This window comes from Mastomys coucha, unplaced genomic scaffold, assembly GCF_008632895.1.
Source record: "Mastomys coucha isolate ucsf_1 unplaced genomic scaffold, UCSF_Mcou_1 pScaffold14, whole genome shotgun sequence".
Lineage (NCBI taxonomy): Eukaryota > Metazoa > Chordata > Mammalia > Rodentia > Muridae > Mastomys > Mastomys coucha.
This window is the reverse complement of record NW_022196896.1, coordinates 83,263,665-83,283,873: the sequence shown is the minus strand read 5'-3', so window position 1 is coordinate 83,283,873 and position 20,209 is coordinate 83,263,665. Positions and strand designations below refer to the sequence as shown.

The 20,209-nt window shown below is 41.5% G+C and overlaps 1 protein-coding gene across 4 annotated transcripts in view; it reads left to right on the top strand.

Moving 5' to 3' along the window:
• Satb2 (SATB homeobox 2) overlaps positions 1 to 20,209 on the top strand; it is a 181,324-nt gene that overhangs the window by 2,744 nt on the left and 158,371 nt on the right. The window contains exons 1-2 of one of the 4 annotated variants that reach the window (XM_031367533.1): positions 37 to 288; positions 1,526 to 1,774. In XM_031367533.1, coding sequence (XP_031223393.1) covers positions 1,585 to 1,774 — 190 coding nt within the window. In that variant the 5' untranslated portion in view covers positions 37 to 288; positions 1,526 to 1,584. Of the gene's footprint in view, positions 1 to 36; positions 289 to 1,525; positions 1,775 to 20,209 lie in introns of those variants that run through there. The other 3 variants (XM_031367535.1, XM_031367536.1, XM_031367534.1) reach the window with 3 other exon arrangements.

The window sequence follows — 20,209 nt, the reverse complement described above, 5'->3', positions numbered from 1 at the left end:
GCTCGCTCTGGTGCCCCTTTGGAGGAGTCCTCCTTTCCCTCTCCTCCTCCTCCCTCACCGCCCCCCGCCCCCATCATCATAACAACCATCGCCGAACCAGAAGAAGACACCCTGACCCAGGACCTTAAACGCTAGGACCGGGAAAGAGGAAAAGGAAAGGGGAAGGAGGAAAGAGAAAGGAAGACTAGGACAACACTACAAATCACCAAAAACTTTCCACCCTGGATTCTCTACTTTTGCTCCATGGACAGAGCCCCAGCCAGCCAAGTTTCAGACAGACCGTGAGCAGTAAGTACGCTGGGCGAGGGCTCCCACGCGGCGCCGGTAGTTCGGGAAGCCCGGGGCGCGCTAAATTCCCCGGTTGTTCCTGGGCTCTGGCTCTCACGCGCGCCTAGGCGAAGCCGGGAAGTGCGGTAGAGCCTTCACTCGCAACCCCTCCGCGCACTCCCTGCATCTTTCCGCATTCTTCCTTCCCCTCTCTGTCCCCTTCCCCCCAACCCCACCTTGTCTGGACTGGCGGCGTCTGGGCTTCTCCCGCGTCCATGCGCCCTAGAGGATTCTCAGAGCCTCTGGTGTATTAGGGGTTCCTCTCATGGGTTTCGGTGACAATGTGGGCACCGTTTCATCAGGTGTTTTCCCTTCTTCCGGGTCACTCCTCCAAAATTGAAGAGTGTGGAGCGCTGCTCGCCTAGGGACCCCGAGAAAAACTTTCCAGATTTAGAAATTAAGATTAATGAAAGCTGCTCCTGCACCTAAGAATATAGATTTCTTTCTCTTATGTTGTACGCTTAATGGCTTAAAAAACAACAACCACATCCAGGATACGATGGAGATAAGAATGCTCCTAAATAATAATTGTGATCCTGTGATGGGGGATAGCCTTTCCAAACCTCAAAGTGTTTTGGGATGCTCACCCCGGTGGAATTATAGTTAATTTTTTGTGCAAAGGTGTGTGTTTGTGTACACAAGTATACTTGGTCCATAAGGGTAAAAAGTGGGGATTCCATGGGTCCATTGATCCAGCTTGGCCATTCACCTCGCATTTATCAAGCAATTAATTTGCTTAATGACCTGAGTAAGTCCTCGCTCCCTCCCTGGCCGGGTGAGACCTCTTGCTCTTAAGTATTCTCCTTTCAAAACCCTGACCCCCAAAGTGGGGCTCGTGGTGGTGGGGGACTCTCCATCAAAGAGGATAATGCCAGCGCTGCCCGCAATGAATGGGGTACTGCTAAGGGCTTCGAGGTCCGACTCTGTCCACACAACTGGGGCTAACTCTTGGGACCTGAGACAGAGTAGGTCTTAGTACCTCAATTTCTGGGCAGCTTTGGGACTTCCAGTGTTTGTTTGTTTGGGACTTGCTTTCCCGGGACCCTTCGGTACCCTTATGCAGCGTGGGAGGAAGTTTGTGTGGCTGCGGTGCCTTGCTCTGCCACTGGCCTGATCGTCTATCACGTGTGTGAGCGGTTTTCCCTCTTTTTTTTTTTTCCCTCCCCCTTCCTTCCCCTCCCCTCCGCCCCCTCCCTAGGTCCCTGCGCGTTTTATTGCGACCTGCCGGTGGGAACTTTGTCTCCAAATCGGAGCAGCATGGAGCGGCGGAGCGAGAGCCCGTGTCTGCGGGACAGCCCCGACCGAAGAAGCGGCAGCCCCGACGTCAAGGGGCCTCCCCCGGTGAAGGTGGCCCGGCTGGAGCAGAACGGCAGCCCCATGGGAGCCCGCGGGAGGCCCAACGGCGCAGTGGCCAAGGCCGTGGGAGGTAACAGCCCGGAGCTGGGAGGTGCGCGCAGCGGAGGCCCAGTGATAATGGCCTGGGTGTCAGGGTTCAGGTTGATTAGGCGCTGTTTCGGTGTAGGATTACAGGAAGTCAAATCCAGGTTGCCAAATAATGCCCTAGTTGCCTCTCCGCAACTGGTAGTAGCTTCATCTCGAGTTAAAACAAGAAAGTGGTTTACCCAGAGGGTGGCATTTTTTGGGCACTTTGCCACTGTGTGCTGAGGTGTTGGCAGGTCTGTGTCACAGCCAGCTAACTGTTTCTAGATTTTCCTAGAGAGCTCTTTAGCGTTTTAACTCCTTTGCCTTGCCTCGGATCTGTTTTAGGGCTGAAGCTTCTATGCCTTAGATTTAGTGGGTCAGAGATCTAGGATCAGGCTAGAGCAGACTCAATGGCTTTGGTGTTCTTTTGTAGCTGGGACAGTGCTGAGACAAATAAGTAGTCCTGCAGAAGTTTTAGGGAAAACACCGAAGGATCACCGTGAATCCATTATGTCCTTAGAGGATTTGATGCTGTTTTGCCTCCAGAGCTTAGATGCAGCCATTTATAACTTTGTTAGGAATTAGAGAATTTGGGTGAGAAACGGCAACTTTATATACTGCCTGCTGCTTCCCCACCCGAGAATTAAATAGTATTTAAAGGAAGTCTTTGATGTTTTCAGTACATCTATAGATAACTTTCTTCAACAGTGATTAGTTAGTCTGACAAAAAAAAAAAAAAAAAAAAAAAGACCAGGGAGGAATTTAAATACTGTACTTTTGAGTTTGCAGGGCAGTCAGTCAATTAGCTGTTTGGTACATAAGAAATCTACAGTTTTACATGGCATTCAGACTGTTTTGTTTGGGATAAGTCATTCCTTTAATTTTGTTATGCCTGAGATACCCCTCTTCCCATTTGCTTTCAGAAGCAGCATGTTTAATGTAATTCTTAAACTTGGTGATAAAGTTCCACCTCTCACTCCTCCATCCCTCATGCCCTCGTTTGTGGTGACCATCGAATTTTGGAATAAATACTTAGTTTGAAATGTCTCCACACACCTAAGAAGATGACTCTTTTCTGTTTTTAATTTTATTACTATTTTTCTTGGTGGTAATCATTAAAGACAAGCTTGCCTTAATTCTTTAAATTGGCTATTTCTCTTGAGAAGTAGCCTTCCTCTCAATTTTTAAAGTTTTGAAAACATGATTTGGCTTCTGTATAGTCCCATTTAGAGATGTGAAAATATACTTCTAATGAGGCAAAAAGAGATGAAAAAGAAATGAGCAAGCAAGCAAATCTGGCAAGTGTACGACTCACTTTTCAAGAGTGAGGTTCATGAGTGTATTGCCCCAAGACCAGACCTCAGCCTTACTTTATGGACACCTATATGCACATAATGGAGAGAAATCCATCATAGATAAGGTAGGACCAAGTTTGGAATCCTGGCTGCACAGGCTGCTAATGTCGGGTGAGAACATTTTTGGAAATCCTTGGAAAACACATATGCTGAAAGTCACCTTTTATATAAGAAAAATCTTGGATTTAGTAATTTTTGCCTCTTTGTTAATCCAGTGCGGTTCAGCTGCACGCTCTAAGGTCACTGAGGTTTAGAGTGTAACTATCAGAAATCCGTCAACAAAGCTGTCCTCTTTTCCTTTCATGTTGTATTGAACTAGCAAAGAAGCTGCCTCAGTCTGTTGACTCAGGGTCCTTTTAGTATGAAGTGATGGTTCCTTTGCAGATTTTCTGAAATTATAATTTGTTTTTGACCACTGATTCTAAATTTGCTACAGATAAAATTATTGCCTTTGTGAAGAATAATAGATTTCAATAAACTTCTCTAGTCAGCACCCTGGAGGCTTAACTTAATTTAGAAACAGTGGGTCCTATTAGATATCTCCCAAGCTGGAAGTAAGATAACAGCATTTGCCTTAATGCACAACAGTTGTAGTGCTTAATAGTAAAGGGTATATGGTGGATTTGTATATGGTGGGTTTATAAATGTTCTTTTTAAAAAACTTTAATTCTCTTATATTTTTTGATTGTGAGCCTAGCCTTTAACGGCTGAACCATCTCTCCAGCCCAAAGCTTTCGTTCTCTACAGCATAATAGATTCTTTGGAATAGATCTATTCTAAATAAATTAATTTAGAGACCTTCAAAATATAACTTAGCATATCAAATTTTGCAGTGCAAAGCTTTTTGCATTGACTGTTAATAATTATTTTGTTGGCTTCAGTTTATAAAGTTCCCAAGTGCATACTTAAAGATGTTAATAATTTTATTTCTTTATAACTTCTAATCATGTATGTAGGCTGGAGGAAAGCCAGGCCTTTAAAAAATGTATATTCTAAATTTAAAAAAAAATGTTCAAAGTATATGCTAGTTAGAAATACTTCCTAATTGAAACTTTTTCTTTTAACATAGGATAAATATAAGGTAGATTGTACTTCCACCATTGTACATCTCTTGTTGACTATTCTTTGTAAAACACAGATAGTCACAAACATCTGAGCCATTGGCTTTCATTTTTGGGGGCTGTTGCATTGTGTCCATGCTGTGGGCATGGGCTATGTACACAGAGTATTTGGGGACACACGCTTGTTTTTCCTGAGTTCCTCCTGAAAACTGTTCTCACAGAACTAGGGAAAATCATTACGTTAATTGGTTGCTCAGTAAAATAGCAATTTATCCCACCGCTTTTGATAAGCAGGGAGAGATAAATGGTTTTGGTTGGCTGGGAGAGGATGTGCTGTTGCTGCTCTCCTTTTTAAAGAGTGGGAACTTGTTAGGATTTTTGATGAGACTTAGATATTCATAAAAGGGGGGGGCATTCTTGTATGTAAAGTCTGGTTTGAACCAGTTGAAGTGAATGCTCCATCACAGTCTCTGACATGTTTTAAGAATCAACTTATGTTAAGTCAGTGCCTTGTGTACAATGTGGTCAGCCTTAGCTGTCCATGAGCAGTCACACTGGTTTTGCTTTGTCTTTTCTATCCCCTCAGGATGTTTCTGTTCTCTATGTTGTATTTTTTTTCAAAGCATGTATGTAGTGAAACGGAAGGGCTCGGGATGTATGTAAAAGTCAGCTTTTGTAGAAGGTCTTCATGGGGAAAAAAGGCTAATATCTCTTTAAAAAACATATGAAGGCTGGGAGAGAGTTTAGACAGGCAAGAGCCTTGTGGTGTTGACAGCTTTATATCCCTGCTGGGTGACATTCACTTACTAGAATTGGCGTCCCCTCTCAGCTAGTAATTCACTCCATAAGGATTTGGGGAGAAGGATGATTAATGGTGGGGGAATTTATATTTGCAGAATTGTTGATTAAAACTTATAGATCTATTTGAAGACTCAGAAGAAGAGATTATTAAGGATGAGTTAACTAAGCATCAGACTTAGCCTTTTCTCCACCTTTAGCATGAGTCCCTCAAATGGGCTGTGCTGTGCTGTGTGGGATCCTCTCAGCCAGGCAACCCACAGCCTAAAATGAAAGTGGGGCCAGAGGAGGCTGAGAGGAGAGCAGGCTTTTGCCTTCTTTCCTGGACTGCTGGAAGGGGCCGGCCAGTTGTGCTTTACTAGCAGTAAGTTATTGTGCCTCATTCATTGTTAACACAAGCATTTTCACTTTTTAATGTTTGGCTTCCAGAGGAACTTTCAGACAGCTTTATTTAAACTGAATGAACAGCACTTGGCTATAGCAGATGGTGTATTTGCTGATAGGAAGCTTCAAACATCAGAAATCTTTTTGGTATTTTTCTTTTTTAATGCTTTAAAAAAGTGTGTGTGTGTGTGTGTGTGTGTGTGTGTGTGTGTGTGTGTGTGTATGTGTGTGTGTGTGTGTGTGTGTTAAATATTCTAGTTTGGGGTTTGGAATTTAAGACATTGGGGATGTCTTATTGAAATACCCATTCATTTTGTTACAAAGTTGCTTATTTTTGAAAAACATTTTGCTTTAAAATTAATTGGATTTTATTGGCGAACTACTGGCTGAAGTTGCCTCATGAGAAAACTCCCTGAAGTACATGGCTCCCCTTGCTTCCAGGTCTAAGAGCATAACTGTTTTGTTGTAAGGGGAAGGAATCATTATGCAGTACACACTTGGTGCATTCAAATAGAGAACAAATGTGATCAAGATTGTTAGGCAGGGCCTCATTTAGAGCTGAACATCATCTACTACAACAACAGTTAGCTTAATTGTCTACATGTGGAACATTTCCTTTTCGATTAAGAGTCAAAGAAATGTGGATCAGGTCAGGTGGAGGCACAACATTAGCTGTGGGGCAGCAATAATTTTAGCTTTTCAAAACAGTGCTAATAGAAAAGAGTATATATATATATATATTTATGTAATATTGAAATATATAAAATATTTAGAAATATAGTTGTCAACCCAGGGAAATGGAGAGAGCTCTGTTTCCTAGGATGAATATCATAAGGTGCCATGGCAGTTGGAGCAAATGTTTGTAGGAAGGACTCAGGGTTTCAAGAGGGAAGGCTTCCCTACCCATCTACACTGTTAGGACTATTTTAAATGGAGAGGCTTAAGGTCTTTTAAGAAGAGTATGAACTTAGGCTTGGGGGTCATCTACCCGTCTAACATGTCCTCTGTAGTTTTGCTGAAGTAGAAAAATAGCTCTTCCCTAAAGTGTTTTTAGCCCTTGGCCTGTTATTAAAATAAAGATATACTTGGTTAAAAAAAATATATGCAATGGAACATACACATTAAACAGAACACAGGGTATCCGCCCCTCAAAGTCCTGAGTGTAATTTGGTGTTTCAAGTAATCTTGGAAGTTTCATGTTCCATCAGCAGAAACCCGCTGACCATTATATAGTGAAGTTCTACTGCAGTGGTGTGCGCTGTGTGTGTGTGTATGTGTGTGTGTGTATGCGTGCGTGTGCATGCGTGTGTGTGTGTGTGTGTGTGTGTGTGTGTGTGTGTGTGTGTGTGTGCTTAAAACTACAAAGAAGTCCCTTAAGCATCTGTTTTTTAACTGGTGCAGAAAATAAGCAATACCTTCATTTCCTGAAGGCGGTGACTAGCCGAGGTAATTTGTTCATCCTAGATATCCTGTATTGACTCTTTTTCTTTTTAATTCCTCTCTCTCTATAGGAAGAGGAAATAGATTAATCATTATTTATAAGATATCAGAGAATATGAATTTGGGTAATTTTAAGAAAAAGGAAATCAGTTATTTTAGTCAAGACTGTGGTAAATGTTTTGGGGGGGGGTGCTGCCTGGCAAGACAGCAGTTATGAGGCTTAATGGCTTTACTTTGGTAAATTGAAACATTGTTGCTATTTCCCCCTCCTCTTCCACATCCTTCTCTTTCTCCTCTTCTGCTCAATAATGATTCACTGTAGAAGCAGGGTATGTGAATATATTTAAAAGCTATGCTACATTAACAGAGCTAGATATATTGCATGTTGTGTCATTTTCTTTGGATACATGTATCATTTGTTGTCTTTTGGCTTCTGTTGAGATAAAATTGACTCCTGTTCTTAGCATTAAAACTAATAATCTCACATTTGGTATTATTGTTTTATTTCAGCATGCCAAAAGCCATTCTTCATAGCAGGAAACATATAACTCACTAAGGTGGTTATATATTTTTATTTAATAAGTACACTTTAAAAAACTCTTTAAGAAATGTGTAGTAACATAGTAACTTGTGCTATCTTTCTTACACTGAGGCTGAGGTACAATGGCATTTTGGAACATATTTAAAGACAGAGCATTTGACAAAAGTTGTATGTGTAACAGTTTGTCAGTGGAAAGTGACAAGCGGGAAATGACAACTGAAATGTTGGCATCATCCCTCTTTATTTTGATAAAAATGTCTCAATTTGCAGTGATATAATACTGTTTCATAGTATTTCGTGAGTTGTAGGAGATGCATAAGGAGAATTTAGATTTTGTGAACGGGAAATTAGCAGCCCAAACTCTCTTTTCAGAAGCTTTGGCAGCACGTCCCTTTCCCCCTGCTCCCTGAGAACAGGAACAGCAGTGAAATGTTGGATGGAACCCATACATTTTAACTCATTATTTTTTGAAAAAGGGGGGTGGGTGCGGACTGGGTAACTGAAAATGGTTTCAAGTCGGAGACCTTTATACTCAGCTGAGAGCGGGAGGCAGAGTTTGCCTTTTAGTTTCCTTATTTTCTCTATGGCAGTCTGAGAAGGAGTGATTTCCTGCTCCTGGCTTTGATTGTACAGATCTCTTCTCCCTTCCAATCATCACGGCTCTTCAGCAGTAATTTAGCAAGCCAGTCAGGTGAGCTGTGAATTTCTTTTATTTTAAAGTACAAGAGAGGTTTTGAAACTGTCTGAGTATTAGAAACAGATCTCGAAATACAAAGGATTCATCAGCCTGCTGCTTATGAATAAAGTGATTGCCATTTCCAGAGCCAAAGTCAATGCCTGCCTGCAATTGAGGTTGAGTTAAGACAAGTCAGTTGAGGACTTCCAGAGGTTTTGTTTTACTTTATTTTATTTTATTTTTTTTATTTTTTGATACAGCTGTAGCTTCTACATTGTGTTGTTCTCTATTTTCTGAAGAAACATTCCTTCCTGTATTGCTATCCAGCAACTGAGCAGTTAGTTCTTTCCTTGATGTGGAAGTATATTTGATGAGCTTGACATACCATAGCACTAAAATGTTTTGTGGTATTGGTCATGGTGGCTTATGCCTGACATATCAGCACTTGAGAGGCTGAGGCAGGAGAATTCTGAGTTTGAGGCTAGTCTGGGCTAAATATTGAGTTCCTGTTCAGCTTGAGCCACATAGCAAGACTTTTACCTCAAAAAATCCACAACCACTAACACCAAGAAAATCCCATGGTAAAGTTTTCAAAGTCATGAAAGACAATTAATTTATATATGTATATATATGTTTATTTGTATATATAAATTAATATATTTCAACTAATATAATTTTTTATTAATTGCAAATGATAAATTGTGGTGAAAGCAAGGATAACTAGGTGACACGAGGTATTAGAAATGTCACCTATTCAGTCTTTTCTTGTTATTAGTGAAGCTTTAGTTAATTGCAGATTAACAACAGGCCAGATAAAAAGCTGTAAATGTCTAAATATGTTTTAGATATGTAGTTATGGCAAGTGAATTTAGGATATATATTTTAAAATTATTATCTATAACCTCAAAAGCTAAAATAAGAAAGTCCCAGAATGAGAGTGAGTATAATGATACATGTGTGTATAAAGATCCTATGATGAAACCCAGTCATTTTTTTGCTAACCTAAAATCATGATAATAATAAAAAGGCAAATTGAGTAGATATTATAGTTACCAGAACAATGTATAAAATAATGGCAAAGCAGAGCAAATCAAACCAAAGGAAATAAAGAACAGAATCAACAATTTAAACCTTGAAATACAGTTATTAGCAAATCATGTCAGTGTACAGCAGGCATGTCCATTAACTGTTGGTCTGATACATTAGGATCATAAAACTCTCCAAGGAAGCATAGTTTTCAATTTGACTTGGTCCTGATACTGTTACTTACTAATATGAGGTAAAATGATTTCTCCTCTTAACTGGTTGCCTTATCATCACAGTGGAGTTCTGTCCTAGTACGGTTGGTTATTAAACTGTGGTATTACCATAAGGAGAGAGATTTCAAGAAAGCTAAAGGAAGAGGCTCGCACTCTGTTAGAGCACATGCGTTCTCCAGCTGTGTTTGATACCCACTCACGGTTACACCGAGCTCCGTGTCTCTCTTTGTTTGCATGGAAACTTGTACAGATGTGAGAGACAGATTCCAGATAAGAGAATGTTTTCTAAAACATTGAAGTATGATAAGTAATTTACAGGCATTCATGGGGATAGCTGGAGCTATAGCACAGTAATGGCCATTTACCCTTTTCTTTCTTGAAGGTCTTTGCTTGATTTGGGTCCATAGCTGGAAAATGAGTATATCAGTTCTGTCATAATTAATCGTTTTATTTTACACAAGAACAATATTTTCTTTGCAAAGAGAACCACACAACTGAAGAGAACTGACCAAAGGCAAAGAGTAAATTAAGGAACCATATTTTGATACTTTTTCTGATTGTGTCAGCACATGAAAATTAAGCATTTGATTGCTCTATTACTTACACATATAAAGAAAGCCAAGATTGATATTGCTGATAGCTTATTAGAAAAATGCATTCATATAAAACTCGCAAAATTGCTGTGTTTTTGAAGCATTATTTTTTTTTGTTTAATAGAACAAAACTTTCTTTTGTCATAATCCAAAGATGGTAACAGAGCCACATGATAAATGTCTCTTTAAGTGTCGTAGTAAAAGAAAATGACTTGTCTTCTGAGGCAGTAGAGGGTTTATGTTGTTTTGGACCCATTTCCAAGCAGTGATCGAAAACAGATTACAATAACAATTATACAGTCAGAAGATGCAATATCCATTTCTGCTTTAATTGAGTGAAGGAATAATAAAAACATCATTAAGAAAAATGAGGTGGACCTGTCACACAGTGTACACAGTTTTAGACTTGAAGACGATGTAGAATAACCAGAGTGCTTCTTGTTTTCTGTGGTGTTTATTAGCTGAGATCTGCATCGGCTCACAAGAAACTCTGTGGGAATATGTGCCCAGGCACCACACAGGTGTATTTTGCCTTAGGGTGTGACATTTTCTTGAGTTCTACCTGAGGCGTAAGTGACCCTCTCAGCCCCTCTCTAACCTGTGGGGATAGATGTCCACAGAGATGACAGCTTGTCTGTGGCATGTATGAGCTAGGTGAGGCCCCAGCCAGCAAACCTTTCCAAAGTCCTCAGGAGGCTAAACTGGAGAGGGAAGGTTGAGGCCCACCCATACCCGGCTTCTCCCCTGCACGGTAGGAGAACCTGAACTTCCTCATCTTCATGTTATCATCTTGTCACTTTGGTGGAAAAGTTAAGACTGTCACTTGAACACAGAGCATCTGGCTTTCATTCTGAGTTCTGTAAACTATTACATATATCCATTTGTCTTTTTTTTTTTTTTTTAATTTGAGGTAGGTTCTCAGTATGTAGCCCTGACTGGCCTCAAACACCCACCTTTCTCTGGGATTAAAGGAGCACACACCATGCCCCACATTTCCATAATTGTTAATCTTGCTGGCCTGGGCTGGACTGGCAGCAGTCATTCCCCAGTCCACACTTGGGACTTCTCTGTGGGATAGCAGCAGACAGTAGCCAAGATCACCGGCTAAATTCTCACTCTGGGTTGCACTTCTTACTGGGAAACTTGACAGTTCCTGAAAACCTGGTGGTAACAGTGGAGTAAGGCCAGCCAGCAGCTCCTCACAGAGAAACATTAAGGCTCAAGCACTGGATGCCCCAGCACAGTTACAGCCCAAGCTTGCACTCAGTTGGGTCCCTTAGAAGGGACATTTTTTTTTTTTTAAATCAGTTGTTAAACATTTTCTTAGTGCCATTACTTGAAAGATTGTTCTGTGGGCTGTGACATAAAGGATGAGATGAATGTTGTATCCTGTGGTGGAGGGCCCAGAGACCCTGGTCAGCCCAGGGATCATCCCTTCAGAAGGGAATTCATATTAAATAATCCAAAAGAATTTAGCACGTGTATTTCATGAAGAATGTTTAGTTAATAGCACCTTCATTAAATAGCACCTCAATTAAACCTTTGTCAGCAAAGGCTCTTTTACCTTTATATTCACATAACCTAACAGGGCTGAGCTTTAAGGATCTATTAGTAGTTCTGTTTTTTTCTGGGCTTTACAGCTTGAACCTAAACATTAATTCTGGGTGGAACTTGGCATCACGTCTCTTTGCCTTGGAGGGAATTTTTGTTGTACAGTAAAAAGTGGTATTTCTTTCATGCAGCCACCTTCTCCGAGTTCTCCCCTCGTCTCCAGAGCAGGTAGCAATTAAATAGTCAAGGTTTTAAGCATGTATCTTTAATTTTAAAAACAGAATGATTATTTTAGGTGAATTAGGCAATTTTCCATTAGTTCACATTGTAACCTATTGGTTTTGAAAAGAGTAGAAAAGGTCCGAGGAGTCAATAATGAAAAGATCAATAATGAAAAGATACAAGGAATCAATAATGAAAAGATCCAAGGAGTCAATAATGCAAGGAAAATATTTTTGTTTTTCTTTCTCACCAGTGTATGAAACTGTGAAACCCATGAATTAGTGGCTACTGTTTTAGATGTTGAGAGTTAAGACATTTTGTTTTGTTTGCATTACCTGCTATTTTCACACTGACTGAAAAGAAAGAAAATCGAATCTCTGTCTGAAACTGGATTTTCCAACCCTATTTTGGAAAATATACTTCCACCCAAATCTTCTAAGACGGTCTTTCCCGTTGGTTGATGCTGTGTGTTAGAATTGGGTTGTTATAGACATCTGATCACATAGAAGTGGGAAGGGAAGGACGTGGATTATCTTGGTATGAAAGCTATCGAGTTCCCAGGGTGTCAGTGGCTGTGTGGCCCACAGCAGATCAGTTCTTCTGGAGACTGAGGTGGGTTGAGCCGGGGTGTGTTGGACAGCTGGCCTCCTCAGGTCAGAAGGCATCTTCAGACAAGTTTCTGTCCTTTGGATTTGGGAGTATGGTATCAGGAGCCCTTTGCCAGGGAGCCTAAGGTGAACAGATTGTTCTCGATATGGGAGCTATTCCAGGTTGAAGACCAGGTAAAGACACTTTTCAAGAGTAAATAAGGTGGTTCTGATTTTTTTTTTTTCTGCCCCTCTCCAGTGAATGTCTAGGTAATTTTCAGCACAACTAACTCCATTTAAGGGCTCATTCATCCAGCAAGTTTGTGCCTTAAGCACATTTTTATGGTTAACTTATACCTCCCACCCCAAATGGGAGCTTACTATTGAAAGTCTGCCAGTGATCATTAGTTCCCAAGAGATCTGGGAGAGAAGAAGAATGACGGGGGGTCTCAACTTTAGTGAGACTATTTGTGTTGCCATTTTGCCACCATGGGAAACCAGAGTCGATCTGAATGTTCAGGATGACTGTGAACTGTCTGATAAAGATGTGTGGGATTCCAATTAGCACAGAGGCAGGGTACCAGTGCACCTCTCTCCTCATGCTATTCCAGGGGTTAGTGGAAAACAAGCTGCAAAATAAATCCCTTGGCCCTCCAATAAAAAGATTTATAGCAAAATAATTCTCAGCCCCATAATGGGACCGTTGTAGGTTTGTGTTTGATATTTGTAAGACTGAAATACAGTCCATGTTCCCAAACTAAGCATTTATTGTAAACAAGTTAACTGCCAAGAGCTTCTATTCTGTCAAACATAATTATATTGAAGATTGATGTATAGCTTGAAAGCAAGGTTGAGAGAGACAATTCTTTTCCATGAAGGGAGGCTTCTGAGACTCTGCTCTCTGCTTCTCTGATAGCACCTCTTAGGAAACCCCCCTTCCTCACAGCCAGCCTTCTGTAGAATACACATAGGCTTGGGCTTGAAAATAGACCTGTCCGTCCTTCTCTTAACAAAACAGAGAGATGAACTAGCTCTCACCGGAGGCTGGTATGAGCAATTCTCACTCGTCATCCAGGTTTGGCAGCTGCGGTTCGGAGACAGAATGCTTGCTCTTCCCCTGGCCCTGCTTTCGTGTGCCCACAAACCTGTACCTATGCTTATAAGTGAACCCCACAGGAAATTCTTCTTTCCTTAATGCTGGCCTTGGCTATTGGCTATTTTGTGTTATTCTTGTGAGATTAGAACTCTTTGGAAACCGTTGCCCTGAGGTGTGGCATGCTAAAATACTTCAGTGTGAGGTTAAGGGATGACTTGAGAAAAGAAGGTATAAATCTAGTAGTCTAGGAAAAGTGAGATCTTTTTGAGGTTGAGATATACATATCTGGAATTACCCCTAACTTAAAGTTCTTTGCTTGGAGGGAGGTAGAATCTCATATTTTGTTTAGGGCAAGGACATCTTATTTTTTAATTCAGGAAACAAATCATCTTGGACTTTAGACATACTTGGGTTAAAAAAATGGAATCGCATTCTTCCTTTGATTGTGTGGCAGCCTTTGATTGACCATAGTAAGGGCGAAAAGAATATTTTCAAGCTTGATGTGGTGACTTATGCTGTAATCCTAGCACTTGGAAGGCAGAGGCAGGAGGATTACTCAAGGTTTTTTTTTTTTTTTTTTTTTAATTTTTTCAGGGAGGAGCACTGGGGCACTAGCCTGGTCTACCTAGTAAGTACCAGGTCATCCAGAGTTAGGGGGTGAAAAACATATCTCAGAAAAACAAAGCAACAATAATTTCAGTGGGTTTCATAGGCGGTGACTTTTCACACAGTTGCCTAGTTTTAAAAATAATCAAATTTAATGTTTCCTTTTAGATATACAGAGTATAAGGAAAATGTCTTAGAACTACAAAGAGAAACAATACTATTTTTATTAAATAATTGCTGTAAATCACACTGGTGTCTATATAGTTAAAAGACTGTGTCAGGGAAGTATTTCATCAGACCCTGCTTCCCTGGTCTGTGTTTATTAACTTCGTCTCAGTCACAGTAATAATGACCTCCACATTGTAAGCCAGAGATCTCATTGTCCCCAGAGGGAGCTAGCCAATGCCCACCATGACACTGAGTGTTTGGTAGTCTCTAGTCTCCTTTCCCCCTTCCCACCCTCCCGTGTCAGAACGCATTTGATGGAGACGAGAGTGAGGGTTTAGGTGAGGTTGCCTGTCCACTGAGTTGCAGCTCTGTGCAATCTGCACCCCCTAATTCAGTGATCACTTCTTTTACATTTCTGTTAAATATCCATAAATGTTTTACTGTTCAAACCCTAAACATAGTATTTCTTTTATGAGGGAGAAACCTTTTTTTTTTTAATATAAAAACTTTACTTTTCAGTTTTCATTCGATAAAAATCTTTCTACTCTCATATGATTTCCTTTGAGGCTCTGCACCAGTGTTTGATCTCAATTTTTAATAATTTTTTTGAGTTAAACTCCCCAAAGGAAACATGCTTGTGCTATGAAATATTCCCACTAGAAATACAGGTAGTCCTACCTTATTGAGTGTGAGCACTTGATTCCTTTATTAATTCCTTGCTCAAAAAACCTCAACACAGTTAACCTTTCTTTAACATTACACTGGAAAAATTAATCAAAAATTTAAAAAAATTGTTTGAATTAGATAAAATAATATTTAGGCAGAGCTCAAAACCTGAGCTAATGAAGCAAATAGTATAGGGACAGTTTTTATGACTCCTTTCCTTTGAGGGGTGGGACTCTAGTGAATAGCTTCTGCAGACAGGATATTGAGAAGGGGCTGAGACAAATGTGTGTCCTCGTAAACATGTCTTAGAATCTACCCTGTCAGAAACCTGCAGAATCAAGTTGTACTTTGTCAGGAGACAAGAATCCTGATATTGAAACATGCTACAATCACTTTTAATACATCATTGGCTCTTTTGATGGGCATACTTCAACAACTGTGAAAAGAACTTTTAATTGTTCAGTTTTGAAATAATTATCTCCCAGCAATATGCCGTGGGTTTGAGCTTTTCTGGAATGTTCAGACTTAAAGGAGATGGTTTCCTGCAGTGTAGGCCATGGTCCTGCTGACCAGCTGCCTCCCCAAACCTGAGCCTGGTGACTGGTGTCTGTCCAGTGTCCCCAGCCCAGTGCTGCAGGCTTCCAGTCCTCCAACAGAATCCACAACAATGCCTCATGCAGATATGCCAGCACTCTCTGCCCACTGTGGACACGCATCGCTGCGTGGTCTGGCGAGCTTCCTGTGCCCAAGGGAAAACCAGCCCCTGCATCGATGTGCCTGTCTCTTTCCTAGAAAGCACTGCCTGTGACCTGATGCTCACTACGGTGTAGGGGGCCCACAGTGATGCCGAGCAGCCCACACTACTTATTAATGAAGAGGATTAATGTCTAAGTGGAATTAGCATTTTGTTAAACTGAACCACTGTTTATTTTGGACATCCCACAGGTCAGGCTTTGAGGCGGGGTGTGGCAGAGTGGGGATTTGTCTAAAGGTGGGCCTCTCCCTGTGACAGCCACAGGCTAGGTGTTGCTGACATCCGGGGGATTTAGTTCCCAGGGTTCAGCTGGGTCTCAGCAGCAGTCCCAGGTGTAGCTCATTCTTTTTTATTTAGGTAAGTTACCACAGCCATGCCTCCTGGGCTCCTATGAAGCTGTGGTTTTAAACTGCCTTCAAACTGGAGCCTGCCACTGAATTTCCCAGAGGTTAAGGGGAGAACGTTTACTCTTCCTGCTGCAGTCCTGACTTCAGATTGAGATACAGGTTGATTCTTAAACTTGAGGACAGGCCTGGAAGCAGATGAATGCAATGCTACAACCGGTCCTCCTTTCTGCTCTTTTGAGGCTCCTATAGAATCTTTGAGAAACAGCATTCACTCTCCATGCTTATCTTCTCCTAGCCTAGTCCTGCACTTCATTTCTAAGGTTAGGGTCAGCTTCCCGGGACAGAAAAAGCCATCTGCTTTTACAGCAAATACCACTGAGAGTAAAATCTTGCCTCTTTTTTAACCCCTTGTGTCTTGTGTCTCTGCCTACCCCCCCCCCACCCCCAGCCCCGTCGGAGAGAGGGTGGGGGATGCATTAAGAGATTTTATTGTTGAAACTTTACTTGGAGGCAGGGTGTGTGTCCTGATGGAGAGGAAAACAGGTTTACATTTACGTTATGGCTTTGTTTGCCTTTGCTTATTTCTTTAGAGCTGACTGTAACCTTCCCTCTGTGGACCTCCACCTCTGAGTGAGGGTCAAATGAAATCAAAACCAGGAAGAGATGCTGGAATGGGGGTATCCTGAGGGAGCATCAAGGACCCCAGGTTGACCTGTGAACTTTTGGGCGACTCCATTATACTCAAACGACACACTTCTTTTACCCTTACAATTGATGATTTTTTTTTTCATCACTATCTGACATTTTCCCCCAATTGAGCTTATTTGGAAGGAAATATGAAGGTACAGCCATACCATGAACAGTCTAGTCATCCACAGAGCGTGTACAGTGGTCCCCTAACATTACTGCCTGCAGTGCTGAGGTAGCCATTTTAAATCTGTGTGAGTCTATACCTGAGGTTCACAGAAGGACCAGGAATACTTTTTTATACTAGAGGAAGAGATGAAGGCCCTTCCATAGCAAAATATACTGTCTTTCTGAAACAAATGTTGCTGGAGATTGACCTGCAGCCTTTGTACGTGTTTGCTAAGCATTCTACCCCTGCTAAACATTCTACCCCTGAGCTATATCCCCACCCCGAAAGTGTCACCTCTTTTATCAATGAATCTCAGAAAATTTCCACCTCAGCCCTGAAGGGGAGGGGGGGCAGTATACTGGGTTTGGAATGTGGCTGCCTTAATCTCTGAAGGTTGGGCCTGAGAGAGAAGAGAAGGCAAGGACCTGGGCCAAGGCAAGCTACTACTCTAGGAAAGTCACCCTTGGTTAATTCTGCAATTTTGTTTGTGGCCCCAACCAGGAGGGAAATGATGCTCAAATTCTGGTGGTGATTTTCGGCTCTCAAACTTGCGCTTTTTTAGGGTAGGGAAAAAAGGATAGAAAGAAATGTTATTTCTGTTCTCTGTCTATCTGTTCTTCTCTCTGTATGTTTGTGTCTATCAGAGAGAAAGAGGGAGGGGGAGAGAGAGAGAGAAAGAGACTGAGAGAGAGAAAGAGAGAGAGAGAAAGAGAGAGAGAGAGAGAGAGAGAGAGAGAGAGAGAAGGAGATTATACAAATACTTTCATTTTTCTAGTAAATTGTAATAGGAAAAAGATAGTCCGCCCTGTTGCCCCAGTCTTTGGGGAATAGACTGTATTAAGTTAGCTTCCTGAATTTCTTTCTAGGGCTTGGTGTAGGATTTATTTACAATGGAGGTTGTGGAATGTGGTACTTTGCTTCAGGTTCAGTTTATGCAAAGAACAGATTGGAGAGGCTCTGTGCACAGCCTTTGTATCTTCCTTGACTCTGGAATTTTAGGTGATAGTGCGAGATAGACCAAGGAGTGGTCCTGTGGCTGCCTTCATTCCTGAAATGGGTGGGTTTTAGGAGCCCCAGGGAGGGTAAAGGAAGGCCTGCTATGACCTCAACTAGCTACTGTCCCTCAGGTGGTTGTTCTAAGAAAGAAGGTGGACTCAGAAGACTGAGGGGTGGGGACGAGGGTGGGGTCCACTCCCCCCCTCCCCGTGAGTCTGCAGTGCCTGAAGAGCAGATCATTTCTGAAGTTATTCCAGACCTAGCACTGGCCTCACAAATGGGAGTCCTCAAAAAGTTCACCGATCCAGTGAAAGGGTTATTAGCTAACAGGCCAAGTTGTCAGATCCCTGTGGGTGGAATCTGGGATATTTTCAAAGGAGAATTTGGGATTTAGATGGGTTGGGCTGTGCTGCTCTGCCTTGCCTGTATCATTTCTCTGGCTGAGGTCAATGAGAACTTTCTCATGTGGTAAATATGAGGAAAGAGGAAAGGTGACATGGTGGGCCAGACTGTAATGTGACCAGCTGCAGTTTAGGTGGCAACCTCCAGCTGTGAAGATCCTGTGCTTCTGGCCTATCTTCCATCTCTCCTTGCTAAGGTTAACCACTCCTCCTCTGCAATACTAGTTCCTCTCCTTTTGTCCATGTCAGCATGGGAGCATTCCTTGTAGCTTAAGACCAGGAAAAGGGAGAGCTTAGAAAAGACATAGGATTTATAGTGTTAGGAATTTAGTAAAAGAGTCTAACACTTTTGACTATATCAAGTAAACAAAGAATAGCTTTTGTTCTTACAGCACCTAAGATCTAGAACCCTAAGGAAAGATCCTCCCCTATGAGGGGTGGGGCAAGAAGTGCTCAGGACAGTCACGTACTTACTTGTCTTAGTATCAGTTTGTAGAGAGTTTTTTCTGTATGCAAAAAGCCATTGTGTGTGTTTATAATTTGGTGGATTGCTTTCAGGGGCATATTATCTCATAGAAAATATAAGGCACATGTGTGATGTGTAACAACCCCACTTAAAACAAGCTAAAAAACAGATAACAATGTTAACAATGCATTTAATTCAGTTTGTTCAAATATTATTTCTAAACGCAATCCATTTTCTAAGGAATGTTTATAATACATTTACTTTTGTTGCTTTGTTTTTGGTAGTAAGTCATTAAAATTGAGTATCTTTTATACTTAACACCAGGTCTCAGTTGCTTTCTGCTATAGGGCATGTTGAATGCTGTCAGTTATTCTTGTTTATAAACCATCCAGTGATTACTAATTTCATTAGGTCATTCAATGATAGGTTATTCAATTACTATTAGTGTTATTTTTATTTGAAGAAATACTTTTTAGTATCCTCAGCATTGCTTACTGAGAAGTACTGATGAAATGATTGTCCCCTCCCCCCACCCGGTAAAATGGCATTGATACTCATATTTTAAAAAGAAAACTAGGTAACATTGTTTGAGAGCTGAATGACCTAGATTGCATGTGGATTGCACGTGCATATGCATACCACACACGCACACTCACACTCACACACACACACATACACACACACACACACACACACAATCATTTGCATTTTAGCTGGGAGAATTTGACTCTTGGAGAGCTTCACTTGCGTTATGAACAGGCAGTGACTCAGGCAGAATGACAGGAGCAGGATTTGTTTGACTCGGGCCGCCTGTCTTCCACCCCAGGGCTTTGTATACCATCTCTCTTCCCACTGGTCTGTTCCCATGGCCATGGAGGTACAGAGGCTGGAGGCACAGCTCTTTAGGATGCGTGCCCTTCTTCAGAACTATGACAATGAACATGGCCGTTTCAGTGTTCTAACAGATGACAGCAGGGAAGCACGCTTCTCTAGGGGAGAGAGCCCTGTTTCCTGTCTGCAGTGACAGAGGACAGCATATGTCCTGCTTGCCTGAACTAGTCATGATTTTTAGTAAATGGCTGGGGCCCAAGTGCCTGTCTTCAGATTAAACTACCTGCCTACCTCCAGCAATTGTAAAAGGCTTAACAAGGCTTATGATCAAAAGGTCCAAAGTTCTCCACTTGATCATCTGGAAATGGGTCTGTGCAACAATAAAAGAAAAATAATGTTGTAAGCTCAAATGCGGGGCTGGAGCCCCAGGGTTCCTTTTATTTTCTCTTTCTCCATGACCCTTTAGAACTTGTAACTGTGTTTAGCTTTATGCTGCTGCTTTTTTTTATTGAAGTTACTTTATTCTTGCCACCGTTAGATTTATTTTGGAAGCATTTTGTAAATGGCCTACCTCTCTTCTCCTCTCTTCTTCCTTTGCTTGAGGACAGCAGTGGGACTAGCTGAGGGATTACTTCTTTGTGAGGTGCACATTTCTTCTTGCCTGGTGTGTGCGTCCCTGGGGAAGGAAGACCTGTTTTCAAAGGCTTTTGAGTCCCATGCCTTAATTTTCACTTCAATTACACCAGTTGGCTATTTTTCACTTATTTCACCATTTTCATTACTAATTGCATCAATTTTTCTTTTTC